At 43.2% G+C, this 14,911-nt stretch overlaps 1 protein-coding gene across 1 annotated transcript in view; it reads right to left on the reverse strand.

The window, feature by feature from the left end:
• The window catches only part of LOC143816355 (pinopsin-like), a 405,676-nt gene that overhangs the window by 44,213 nt on the left and 346,552 nt on the right, over positions 1–14,911 (reverse strand). The window contains exon 3 of the mRNA XM_077296602.1: positions 6,053–6,378. Coding sequence (XP_077152717.1) covers positions 6,053–6,378 — 326 coding nt within the window. The remainder of the gene's footprint in view (positions 1–6,052; positions 6,379–14,911) is intronic.

Genomic DNA, 14,911 nt, shown 5'->3' on the forward strand with positions numbered 1-14,911 from the left:
GAACTGTTCTCTTTCTTTTATTTACCTTTTTGCCAGAAAAAGGCTGTTTTGGTTGTGAGTCCTCTGCAAGTTTATGAGAGAAATAAATCATGTTGGCCAGAGCCATTGCCTGTGAGTGTAAGCTAGTGACTGTCAAAAAGTGTGAATCCCTACAGTTAATTTACAAATGCGACTGAAGAGTTATTTGTAGATCTGAAGTGTATGTCATTCTACCTCTATTCTCCTCCCCACTCCACCTCCTCATGCCTAACAGCTCCTTTGCCTGAAGTCACACAGCATAGAGGCTGTCATTCAAGCAGGGAGAGGCAAAGCTGGATGGGGAATAGAGCTGGAGTGACACAGGCTTCAGATCTACATCCTCATTTGCTTATCAATTCAAACGCTGATTTTGCAGTAACAGAGGAATGGACTGACCATGTAAAGGCCCCGTCACACACAGCGATGCTGCAGCGATACAGACAACGATGCTGATCGCTGCAGCGTCGCTGTTTTGTCGCTGTGTGGTCGCTGGGGAGCTGGCACACAGACAGCTCTCTGCAGCGACCAACGATCAGGGGAACGACTTCGGCATCGTTGAAACTGTCTTCAACGATGCCGAAGTCCCCCTGCAGCACCCGGGTAACCAGGGTAAACATCGGGTTACTAAGCGCAGGGCCGCGCTTAGTAACCCGATGTTTACCCTGGTTACCAAAAAAAAAAAACAGTACATACTCACCATCTGATGTCCGTCAGGTCCCTTGCCGTCTGCTTCCTGCTCTGACTGAGTGCCGCCGTACAGTGAGAGCAGAGCGCAGCGGTGACGTCACTGCTGTGCTGTGCTCTCACTGTACGGCCGGATCTCAGTCAGAGCAGGAAGCAGACGGCAAGGGACCTGACGGACATCAGATGGTGAGTATGTACTGTTTGTTTTTTTTTACATTTACGCTGGTAACCAGGGTAAACATCGGGTTACTAAGCGCGGCCCTGCGCTTAGTAACCCGATGTTTACCCTGGTTACCAGTGAAGACATCGCTGGATCGGTGTCACACACACCGATTCAGCGATGTCAGCGGGACCTCAACGATCAAAAAACGGCCCAGGCCATTCCGACACGACCAGCGATCTCGCAGCAGGGGCCTGATCGCTGGTACGTGTCACACATAGCGAGATCGCTACTGAGGTCGCTGTTGCGTCACAAAACTTGTGACTCAGCAGCGATCTCGCTAGCGATCTCGCTATGTGAGACGGCGCCTTAAAGGTTTTGGTGTACTTGTCTTTGAAAGAGCTACATGAACATATAAATAGTGTTGGAGATTATATCCTGCTGACAAATTCTGTTAAATTGTAAAGCTGATAAGTTATCTATGCATATAAAACGTATTAATTTATTATGCTTTGCTTATATAGCACCATCAAATTCTGCAGATCCCCAAAGCACCAAAGCAAATACTTGATTTTGTCAGATTCTTTACTAATGGACCATAAGCACATCAATCTTTCATCTACTATAAGATATCATATGGATACAATACTATTTAAATTATTATTGATCAGTAGTCTCTGCTTCATTTTCTAGCTGGAAAGTTATGTAACTGCTGCAGCTAATCACTACCGGCAATGGTAACCAATGTGTCAATGCTATTCTCAGTGATTGACTGCTAAGGTCACAATTCTGTTTAGCCAGTATGTACAAAGATGTTTGCTGCTGCAGTTACATGTCCTTCTGGCAGGAGGACAAAGCACAGAAAATGTGTATGTCTGTGGTGTTGTAATGCATGTCTATAGGGTTGCATTTAAAGAGAGCCTGTCAGCAGGATTGTGCACAGTAACCTACAGACGCTGTCAGGTTGGCACTGTTATTCTGATTAAAATGATACCTTGGCTGATGAAATCCGTCTTGTGGTAGTTCTTTAATCTTTATTTTCAGTTTTTAGTTGATAATATGCTTGTGCGTGGTGGCGGGCCTGGAGGGGGGTCTTTATGTGGTGCTCGGATTAGCTATTCATAATGCAGACTGCTGACAGGTCACTGAATGAATGAATATCTGTACATACTTAAAAAAAAACCTTCTGCAGGCAGGTGCCAGTCGTGGCATCTGCTCTGCAGTATAATCGCATGTTTCATGTCCCAATATTACATGTTCTTGATGTTATTCAGCTAGAATTAAAAAAATCAATTTGAAAATGGCGCCCACCACGCCTGCACAGTAGCAGCTATCAGTGTATATTGCCGTGATCCGATAGCTGCTACTGCACAGGTGGCGCCATCTTACTCGAGAAGAAAAAAAATCCTCCTCCAAGATGGTGCCACCAGCACCAGCGCAGTAGCAGCTCTCAGAGATAGCCGATACTTATGTAGTTGTATGATATCAAGTGTATAAATAAAGTCACATCAGGGGCGGACATACCGCCGGTGCTGCTGCACCATGACACCAAACGAGAGGGAGTCCCAATCAGCTGTTGAAATGTTGTGGCGCCCCAGGATCCTGGTCGTCACAGTAACATTGCTTTCCTCACGGGGAGAGTGATGTTACGTTTGGAAGCGATGAAGGATATCTTTTGTCAGGTAATCACAATACACACAACATGCTCACACTCCAGGCCACAAGGGGGAGCTTTTGATCCTATTTCTAGGTGACTCCCCTGCATATGCAGATATATTGTGGTTTGGAGGGAAGTCAGATTCTGTGAGAGGACAGAGGAGAGAGAGCAGTCAGACATCGAGTGTCGGAAGGACTGAAGGAGCCGTGTAGCCAGAGTTGCTAAAGCTTCTAAAGAAAGAGAGTTAAGAAGGAAAGGACAGCTTCTGGAAAGTGTACAGGAGAGTGAAGCACAGGAGAGTGATATCAGGAGAGACCAGCTGCGAACGAGCTGCCTCTCTCTGAAGCGCAGATAACCGGTAGCCGGAACACCGAGGTTGTAAGGGACTCTACGACTTACAGCAGAGACCGGCATGACAGCTGAACTGCAAGTTACCTGTCCGCCACACACACCTGAATACACAGTAACACATAGAGACCGGGGCGTGATAGAGTCCCTGTAAAAAGGCTTGAGTTACCTGTCATACAGGTATTGTCCTATCCTATATGGAGGACAGAGAGAAGAACTGTGAGGACCTTATCTGAAGCCATAGGCAGTAAGGGACTACAACGCTACCGCGCTAGAGGAAGGCTTTTAACTCCACCTGGTAAAGGAGACTCTGGATTCACTTCCAAGGTGGCCGGACCCTGCCTCCCCTGTGATCTGGTACCCTGGACTGTGACTGCCTGAAGTCTTCAGTAAACCAGGTAAAGAGACTGCAAATCTGTGTCGTCGTTCTTTACTGCACCATTCACCATCTTCCATCTACACGCCGGGAGTCCTGGGGATAGACTTCACCTGTGGGAAGTTATACCATCTAGCTGCCATAACATCACCCCAAAGGACCCCTTAAAGCAGCACCGGTCCCCACTGACCGAATACCACAGGTGACATCACGAACATAAACTTTATTCAATTATCCCTTTTACATGGGTGCCCAGGGCCACTGACCGGGTTGCCACCGTGACATCCCCTGTGAACACTGGACCCGTTACCGGGTGCCCCACGGCCCTGGCGGGAGACTCAATGTCATGATCCATCTTTGAGCTTGCGGCATCATCAAAACTAAGTGGAGAGAATGAGGCTGTGTCTGAATCCTTTGCAGACAGGGGGTTTGGATGCTCTTCTGCAGTCCGTAAAAGACGCTGGATGGAGCCTTCTTCTCCTCTGTCGATGTTGCTGCTGGCTCTGAGATGCTGGAGACTCACAGCACTACAGGGTGAGTCACATGATGCGTGTCTCTAACTTCATCTGCTGGACCCAGAAGGGAGATGGGTGCTCTGTGTGCCATACCTGCCTTCACAGCATGCAGACACCTCTAATGTGGATTTGCACAAGGTGGGCGAGAGGGGGGATGTGGTTGCTAGGAATGGAGAGACGCTAGTGCTTAGTGGCTCAGTGTGAAGTGAACAATGCCTACAGCCACTATAAGTAGTGTGGAGATGGCAACTTACAGTTGAAGGCACTGTACAGTGATAAAAGGTTCTAATCTCCGTCAGCCAATAACAGACTACGCTTTCTGAGCACATCATGGACTGGCAGGGGATGAAGAAAAAGTGTCTTTTCCTTAGAGTCACATCTTGGAGAAGAAAGCTGTAGAAAAGGACTGTGGACTAGTGATGAGCAAGTGTGCTCGTTTCTCGAGTTTTCCGAGCATGCTCGGGTGATCTCCGAGTATTTTGGGCGTGCTCGTAGATTATGTTTGTGTTGCCGCAGCTGCATGAAAACCTGAACATATGCAGGGATTGCCTGTTTGTTAGGGAATCCCCACGTGTACTCAGGCTGTCTATCAGCTGCAAATCATGCAGCTGCGGCGAAACAAAGATAATCTCCGAGTATGCCCAAAATACTCGGAGAACACCCGAACATGCTCGGAAAACTCGAGTAACGAGCACACTCGCTCATCACTACTGTTGATGAGTCTGATGGAGGGCAATACAATTACAGCTTCGCTTGTAGAAAATTTGTAAGAATTTTGTATAAAAAAATAATACTTAATTGATAGTAACTCCTTCTTGACATATGACTTACAGTTACGTCATTTGTCATATCCCTGCCTTTTTGCGGGCTTGCATGCCGAGCCTGCATCTTTCCAGGCAGATGAGCATGGTAAATTAAAAAAAAAAACAACTCAATCCCTACACAGTCAACTCACCTGTTCTGCCTCTGCCTCTTCTCCCTCACTCAGTGTCCTCATCTGTCCCCTCGTAGCTTCACTGCTCGAGTACCCCTTTTCCTGTAAGCAGGATCTTCAGCCTCACCGTACCTAGCAACCTCAGCACCTTATACTCTAAGTATCAGTGCTATTAATCCCTTTATCTTTGTAGGTGTAGTATAGTGATAGGTGGGTGGGCTGTTATTATTCTGTATGATTTTTTTAGGTGGGAAATATAATAAGCTCATTGTAGATTTAATTGTATATTAGTATTGTGTACTACTATTGCATACGGTGTTAATGTGGTAATATCATAATATCATAGCACAATAGCTGTAGACTTATCTGTAATAAATATAAATATTCAATAAAGATACATGGTTCTGTCTCGGTTCGTCTCAGTTCATATATTATATAGCAAAATGACCAGAGAACATTAAGGCGTGAGGTATTAGCCGGATATTGGTTACTGATAGTCAAGCCTGACATTAATAATTGATATACAGTGTACCCCCTGTAACATTATATATATATATATATATATATATATATATATATATATATATATATATATATACTTTTGTGCATGTCTGTACTGTGTACATGTATGTATAATGTGTAAATGGGCGTATTATATTATATTATATTATATTATATTATATTATATTATATTGTGCTCAATGTATTCAGTGCCGGCAAAAAAAAATCTTTACATATAACCTCTGCGTCATGACTTCACTGCTTAAAAGTGCACAAAATGGGGGAGATAATAAAAAGCTGTCTAATAGCAAAACTGGATTAGTAAAATGTAAATAATAATACTAATTAATAACTAAATACTAATTGTAACGAAATATCCACAATAAGACACTTGAATGTTAAAATTTTGTGGTTTTGTTTAACTTGTCGACACTGTACATGTAAATGTGTGTGTTTATATGGGTGGGGTTTGATAAGGGGGCCCAGACACATGTCCCGCACAGGGACCCTTCACTGTCAGTGTCCGAACCTGAGTCATATGTCTCCAACTTCAAGAGTGCAAAAAAAATCTAACAATTTTGATTTTAATGACTATATCGCAATCTGCTTATGAATATCTTCCTCTAGGGTTTGATACAAATATCATATCATAATTTTTTTAATGTAATATTACATTGCAAATCCCCTTTATTATTTCAAAAACAATTCTGCAAAAATATCATAGCACACTGCATTGCAAATCTAACATGACATTTTCTGAAATATTGATGTAGCCTCTCAGCCTAATACATAAAGGTATTACAAAAAAAAAAGCAACCAGAATATAACAAACACATAAAGGTCTTAGCATGCTTCTTACCTGTTTTACAGCATAAAGTAACCTTCCATAACAATACACCATGACGAGAACTGGTAACACCAAGCAAAAGATAAAAAGACAGATGATGTAAGAAATGGATTCCGTAGTTTCGGAAGTCCAGCGCACTGAACAGCTGGTGCCTGCCCCTTCTTTCCCATAGCTGCTCCATCCAAGGAGAGGTGGCACTGTCCATATCAGCGAATAAATCCAGGAGCTAGCCACAGCAAGCAGGGCTTTTGTAAATTTTGGACCTCCTTTGTTGTATAACGTCAGAGTGGTGTAACGTTCGTACGACAGTATGGCCAGAGAGATGAGAGACACAATACCTGCAAAGAGTACAACATTTATTAGGCATCATGTAACTACATGAAAATAATATTCTTCAACAGAAACAGATTATATTTCAGTCTATGACTATTGTCTGATATTATATATCGAGGGTAAGAAACACTCTGTGAGCAGCAAAATAATATTATCCTCTATGATACAGTACACTTTGTGACAAAGTCACTGATAAAGTGCTTTAGGGGAGATATGTTTCACTACGCCTAATAGCGTCAGTGATATAAAACCCAGAGTTTTTCCTCCAGCACACTAAGTCTTGTGAGGGGTTAAACTAATTTTCATAATGGGGAAGGCTTTTATGTGTACATCCATAGAGTGGGTGGGAGGATGTCCACCTTATCTCCAACCCAGTGTGTGATCTGGGGCTTAAAGGGCCACTGTCACCCCCCCCAGCCGTTATAAACTAAAAGAGCCACCTTGTGCAGCAGTAATGCTGCAGTCTAACAAGGTGGCTCTTTTAGTTTTTGATTCATTTATTACCTCAATAAAGCGTTTTAAAAATTGGCCACAAATACCAGATATTGTACCTGGAGGCGGTCCGAATCGTCCTCTATCAATCTCCCAACTGCCGTCACTCTTCTCTTCAGGGGCGATGGTCGCCGCCCCCTTCGCGCTGTTGCTTCTTAAATCCGGCGCCTGCGCTGTGCGTGCCTGCCTGGGGCAGGCGCAGTCTTCATTGTCAGTCACAGCTCAGACGCAGGGTGCCTGACTGCGCCTGTGCGGGCAGTGCGGCCACCCTGTTCCTGAATCCCCGCCCCGCACTGTGTTATTCATTATGCACAGTGCGGGGCTGGGGTTCCTGGGCATGCGCACTGCGCTTGTCAGACGCTCCCCCGGTCCCCCGCCTTCCAGCGTTGTTCTTTGTGGCTGTTCAAAACGTCGGCAATGAAACCTGTATATTCCGGCAATGCTGGAAGGCGGGGGACTGGGGGAGCGTCTGACAAGCGCAGTGCGCATGCCCAGGAACCCCAGCCCCGCACTGTGCATAATGAATAACACAGTGCGGGCCCCAGGCAGGCACGCACAGCGCAGGCGCCGGATTTAAGAAGCAACAGCGCGAAGGGGGCGGCGACCATCGCCCCTGAAGAGAAGAGTGACGGCAGTTGGGAGATTGATAGAGGACGATTCGGACCGCCTCCCGGTACAATATCTGGTATTTGTGGCCAATTTTTAAAACGCTTTATTGAGGTAATAAATGAATCAAAAACTAAAAGAGCCACCTTGTTAGACTGCAGCATTACTGCTGCACAAGGTGGCTCTTTTAGTTTATAACGGCTGGGGGGGGGGTGACAGTGGCCCTTTAAGTAGATGGCATCCAAAGGCAGCAGTGTTCAGTGCCTGGAGAGGAACACTCCAGAGAAATGGTTGTGCTGGAACCAAGCTAAACTGTGTGTGTTCTGCTAGCAGTGAGCAGGAGAAACCTTGCTCTCAGAAGGACTGTGTTTTCTGCTACCATTTTGTTTTGCTTACCTGTTTCGCCCAGAGGGCTGTATTTGTTTTACTACACCATGGTTCATGCTGTCCATAATAAACCAATGAAAGTTCTTAAAGCCGCAGTGTTCCCGTGTCTACCTCCGTGTACAGCCGAGTGAGTCGATCTACAACAATTTATCCATTGTAACAAATGCTCAGATGTGTAATGGGTTTTTTACATGTCGCATTTTTGCTGTGTTTTTTCCACACACACTTTTTTTTGCTGAATTTTACTGTTCCAGGAATGTGATTGAGATTTCTGCTGCTTGTTTTTTCCTTGCAGATGTGAAGCAATTTCACACCTGCAGAATGTCAATTCTTTCAGAATTTTTGCTGCATGATTCAACTATTCAAATGAACCAATGTGGGAGCACTATTATTCTCATCATGGGGGTCATGATGCTGGTGGTGGTGGGGAGACAAAATTGAAATGTATAGGGCCACAAAGGGATACAAAATTAATGCTTACAATTAAAAGGGGGACAATATTAATGTAGAGGGCAAGAAAGGGAGGATTATATTTATCTATAAGGGAAAAAAGGGGTACAATAATAATGTATGGGGTCACAAAGTGGGTCATTATTAGTGTAAGGAGCCAGAATGGGAGATGCTATTAATACGTAGGCACCTTGGAGGATGTTCCTAATCAAAACCAAAGCAAAAAACGAGAAAAGAGATCCCAAAATATAATTTAAATAATCAATCTCAATTTATTAGGTGAACAGGTAAAAAGCTGACAAAAAGGATGGGACAAGGAAGGGGTTACAACCACTAACACATGTCGAAAAGTTAGGATGCTCACTGGGCAAACAACATAACAGATATCTATAGGCAAATAGGAGTATATATGATACTGTCTAATGACGTTGTATATCTGTATTGCACATTTCCCATAAAGCCTAATCGGTACAACACCTGGCCATAATATCTGGATGATACATCCCAAGGGCAAAATGTAAACAGCTGCAGTAGCTGGTGTAGTTACCCGTAATATGCCAGGGATAAGTCCAGGAGTGTCCACCCCAACGTGCATTTCGGCGGTATATCCTTTCTCAAGGGGTAAAGGAAGAAGGGGAAGTGCAGGTATAAAAAGCCCCAGAGACCAATCAGAACACCTATGCTAATAAGAACAGACTCGTGGATGTAAATTGAGTAAGTGCTGCGATTGCTGTGTCATACGGAGTCAGCCAATCATCCACTGTGTAACAACAAAGGGTTACCACTGCATCCCATGACACATGCTTCATAACAATAACAGAGCACTCGGCGACGGCAAGGTAATGTGATACAGAACGTCATCACAAAAAGCCGATGCTATAAAATAGTAAATTAGCGTCGTAAAAGCTGCGTCATATGAAGAGAGACGATGTGTAGGGGTAAAGAGTTACCGCCACATATTATGACGCATGCGCCGCCATGGTGATAGGACGCTCGGCGGCGGCGGAGTCATGTGATGCGCGACGTCATGTCACATGACCATCGCCGCAGCACAGAGAGACACCACGGGCCGACGAACGAGCCAAGACCATGGCGCGCATGCGTACTATGGCCAGTAAATACACTAGTAATAAACTAGAATTCAGGCTGCAAAAAGCGGCGCAGCAACTATATATATAATGATGCATTGTCGTGACACCGGACATCAAAATAACCAATGATGGTAAGAATAATGAAAGTGGACATAAAGTATAAAAATTAGAACACATAAATACGAAAACCAGTATACAATATACATAAGCAAAAACTCATATAAATGTCATTATTGGCAGAACATATTACAAAAGTACAACAAACTTATATAGAATCGAATATCCCGTTGGCATAGATGTTAAGGCATCACGATAGGCCCATAAGTATAGAGTCTTCTAAGAATAGGGATTGGTTAGGCTTCTCAAGTGTGATAACGTCCAAGCATATCCGTAATACGTAGAGGATTTCATCACAGGAAAACAGAAAATAGAGGGGCTAAATAAAAAACAACCATAGTTAAAATAATAAAATCAAAAACATGTGAAGTTAACAACCAACAGTATTTGATATAGGAACGGTGCAAAACTAATATTCTCGTTAAGCCCTTTTGGGTGGACAGTATCCAGTGTCCATATCCACCTCGATTCCCGTTGAGCTAATTTGGAACTGATTTTCCTGCCACGAATCCCCGGGTCAACCAAATCTATCCCCCTAACCCTCAGTGCAGCACTGTCGCAATTGTGATGTATCTTAAAGTGGCGAGGAAGAGTCCGAAGTGTGGATACGTCGTCATGGCCGGCGGCCGCCTCTATCCCAAGGACATGTTCACGTATACGTACTTTAAGTTGGCGTGTAGTGAGCCCGATGTATATAAGGCCGCACGGACACTTAGCAAAATAGATCACATTTTTGGTGGTACAAGTGATGTGCTTCCTAATTTCATATGTTCTTGATCCAGAGGAATTAGTAAATGTGTCAGTGCGGTCAACATTGGGACAGGCGACACACCGGCCACAAGGAACACATCCACACCTCGGACCTACGCCATCAATAAATCGTGGCCCAAGGCCATCTTGATAGTGGCTCTTGACAAGACAGTCTTTAAGATTTTTTGACCGTTGAATGGTTACACTAGGTTTTTCAGGAAGGATCTGTTTAAGGATAGAGTCTGCTTGTAAAATGGACCATACTTTATACAGGCATTCTTTCATGCGGGAAAATTGGGCATGGTAATTAGTTACAAAACGTATTTTGTTAGAAGAATCTCTCCGATTATCTTGGGCATAGAGCAAAGCATGTCTTGTAGAATATTTAGCCCTATAGTAGGCACGTTTAACAGTACGTCTCCCATACCCACGCTCATAAAACCTCTCATGTAGGTCTCTAGCTTTTATCTCGAAGTCCTCATTATTGGAACAGATCCTACACAAAAGGAGGAACTGTCCAATAGGGACAGAGTCAATCATATACTTAAGGTGGGCTGATGAGGCATGGAGCAGGCTGTTGGTGGATGTTTCTTTTCTATATATAGTGGTTTGTAAAAAGTCATTACAATCTCTCCAGACCGTCACATCCAGGAAGTCTATCCTATCCCTATTGCTTTGGTACATAACAAAGATATTTGAATCATTTGTATTTAAGGATTTCATGAACTCCTGTAACAGTCCAGAGTCTCCCTGCCAGATCAGAAATATACCAAAAAAGAAGATGGACACCAAGCTAAAAATAACAATTTATTGAGAACCGTAAAGATAGCAGAAAACTGCACAAATACACTGAATAACAAAAGATAATTAACAATTAAATAAAATGAGAAAGGCAACACTAGTGCCGCATACAGCCTACAACCTGCTAAGTAATACAATGATAGGGGATAAACAGGAGATGTGCCATATGATAACTAGTGAATATGTATAGATACTAAAAAAACATTTTATAATGGCACACATCCGAAATAAGTCAACATGATGCTAACTCATATATACAAGGCAGGTACCAGGAGAGAAAGAGGTATGCATATACACATGATCCTATGATCCATGGCAGAGGGATCCTATATTGCGGTATTACTATAGCACAAGTGTGCAAATATACCAGAGTGAAAAGGGATTCCTATAAACACATATGAGTCCAGCGCCCCCCGAGGAAGCAATATATGCGAAACGCGCGTCGGGGCTCCTCTTTCCGCATACCCTCACTGGGTGGGACTCTGCGTGTACCTACAACTCCTTTGCTTATTGTAAGTATATATGGCTGGACTCATATGTGTTTATAGGAATCCCTTTTCACTCTGGTATATTTGCACACTTGTGCTATAGTAATACCGCAATATAGGATCCCTCTGCCACACCGTATTTTATATGCAGCACCTTAGTTTCCAGTCATGTGTATATGCATACCTCTTTCTCTCCTGGTACCTGCCTTGTATATTTGAGTTAGCATCATGTTGACTTATTTCGGATGTGTGCCATTATAAAATGTTTTTTTAGTATCTATACATATTCACTAGTTATCATATGGCACATCTCCTGTTTATCCCCTATCATTGTATTACTTAGCAGGTTGTAGGCTGTATGCGGCACTAGTGTTGCCTTTCTCATTTTATTTAATTGTTAATTATCTTTTGTTATTCAGTGTATTTGTGCAGTTTTCTGCTATCTTTACGGTTCTCAATAAATTGTTATTTTTAGCTTGGTGTCCATCTTCTTTTTTGGTATATTATCTAATTTGATGGCGGAGCATTTAATTTGAAGTGTCCTTTATATAGGTTGACAGATCAGAAATATATCGTCGATGTACCGCATCCAACCGGGGATGCGGTCCTTCTACCTACAGCTCCAGGGCACTGCCATGGGTGCTTCTTTCGCACCGGCGTATGCCAATCTGTTCCTGGGGCTGTGGGCGAAGGACCTCTCCCTGTCAGATCAGTCGTCGATGGACCGCATCCCCTTTTGGACGCTCCTGGACTTATCCCTGGCATATTACGGGTAACTATACCAGCTACTGTAGCTGTTTACATTTTGCCCTTGCGATGTATCATCCAGATATTATGGCCAGGTGTTGTACCGATTAGGCTTTATGGGAAATGTGCATTACAGATATACAACGTCATTAGACAGTATCATATATACTCCTATTTGCCTATAGATATCTGTTGATATGTTGTTTGCCCAGTGAGCATCCTAACTTTTCGACATGTGTTAGTGGTTGTAACCCCTTCCTTGTCCCATCCTTTTTGTCAGCTTTTTACCTGTTCACCTAATAAATTGAGATTGATTATTTAAATTATATTTTGGGATCTCTTTTGTCGTTTTTTGCTTTGGTTTTGTATAGTCTTTGCGACTTTTTCCCGTATTATGTCCATATAACTCAATTTCACAGTATGTGAATTTTCTAATATATACAATATAGTTACTGTGATCTTTTGTTTTCATGAGGTGTATTGACAGGATGTTGAATAGGGCCACAAAGGAGGACAATGTTGATTTATAGGGCAACAAAAGGAAGATCATAATGTATTGAGCAACAAAGTGGGCATTATCTACTATGTAATTGTCTGAGGGTCACTTCCGTCTTTCTGTCTGTCTGTCTGTCTGTCATGGATATTCATTGGCCGCGGCCTCTGTCTGTCATGGAAATCCAAGTCGCTGATTGGTCGTGGCAAAACGCCCACGACCATTGCCACAACCAATCAGCGGCGGCCATAGTCTGGCAGTGAAATGGCCGCTGCTTTACTGCCCTGCAGTCAGCGCTGAGCGCTCACAGAGGGTTAATGCCAGCGTTAACGGACCGGGGTGTAACGCACTCCGTTAACGCAGCTATTAACCCTGTGTGATCAACTTTTTACTATTGATGCTGCATATGCAGCATCAATAGTAAAAAGATCTAATGTTACAAATAATAATAATAAAAAAAAGGTTATTCTCACCTTCCGACGTCGCGCGCTGTCCTCGGCAGTGCAAGCGGCAGGTTCCGGTGCCAAGGATGCTATGCGAGAAGGACCTGCCATGACGTCACGGTCATGTGACCGCAATGTCATCACAGGTCCTGCGCTCATACCAACCCTGGGACCGGAAGCTGCCTTGTGCACCACACACAGGTGCCAGGACTTTAAGGGTCCTTTGGAAGGTGAGTATATGTTTATTTTTTATTTTTAGTCTTTTTTAACCACGCATATAGTGCCCACATTGCTATATACTATGTGGGCTGTGTTACATACTGCGTGGGCTCTGTTATATACTACATCTCTGTGCTATATACTATGTAGCTGGGCAATATACAACGTGACTGTCCAATATACTACATGGCTGTGCAATATACTACGTGCTCTGTGTTATATACTACATAGCTGTGCAATATACTATGTGGCTGTGTCGGTTCTGTTATATACTATGTCGACTGTGCAATATACTACGTGGCTCTGTTATATACTACGTGGCTCTGCAATATACTACGTAGATATGCAATATACTACGTGCCTCTACAATATACTACGTGGCTATGTTATATACTACGTGGCTCTGCTATATACTACGTCGCTGACCAATATACTACATAGCTATGCAATACACTACGTAGCTGTGCAATACACTACGTGACTGTGTTATATACTATGTGGCTGTGCAATATACTACTGTACGTGCCTGTGCAATATACTACGTGGCTCTACAATATACTACGTGGCTATGTTATATACTACGTGGCTCTGCATTATTCTACGTGGCTGACCAATATACTACATACCTGTGCAATACACTACGTGGCTATTTGGCTTTGCTATATACTACATGGCTGTGTTATATACTACGTAGCTCTGCTATATACTACGTACGCTGTGTTACATACTACGTAGCTCTGTTATATACTACGTAGCTATGTTATATACTACGTCGGTTGTGTTATATACTACGTCACTGTGCAATATAGTACATAGCCTGTGCTATATACTACCTACATATTCTAGAATACCCGATACGTTAGAATCGGGCCACCATCTAGTTAATATATAAAGACCCATTGGGCAAATTATTAATATGCAGAATTAGTCAAAAAATTGTCCTAATCTGAATTTTTCTAATAAATATCAAATTTTAGTGGATTTATGGTTCGTTTTTATTTAGTTGGCAGTTGAATCACTGCTTTCTTGGTGTGTACAACTTATTAATGTGTAAGGCACAATAGCTGACATTATTAAGGTACGTGGGTAGAATGGAGAATGTTATTAATGTATGGGGCTTCAATGGGGGGACATTATTAATGTTCAAAGACTGGTACGTTGCTAATGTATGTGGTCTGTTGTGAATTTGGATTCTGGGCTCCCCCGGTGGCCGCTTGTGGAATTGGACTTGTCATCCTCTTTCCTGTTTCACCTGATTCCATCAGTAGTGGGTGTCGCTATTTAAGCTCATTTCTCTGGTGGTTTCTTGCCGGTCAACAATGTTATCTGATGCCTCTCAGTGCTTGTTCCTGCTTCTAGACAACGACTAGATAAGTTGGACTTTTGTCCATGTTTTGTTTTGCCTATTTGTTCCAGTTCACAGCTGAAGTTTTGTTACTGTGTCTGGAAAGCTC

This window comes from Ranitomeya variabilis, chromosome 3, assembly GCF_051348905.1.
Source record: "Ranitomeya variabilis isolate aRanVar5 chromosome 3, aRanVar5.hap1, whole genome shotgun sequence".
Lineage (NCBI taxonomy): Eukaryota > Metazoa > Chordata > Amphibia > Anura > Dendrobatidae > Ranitomeya > Ranitomeya variabilis.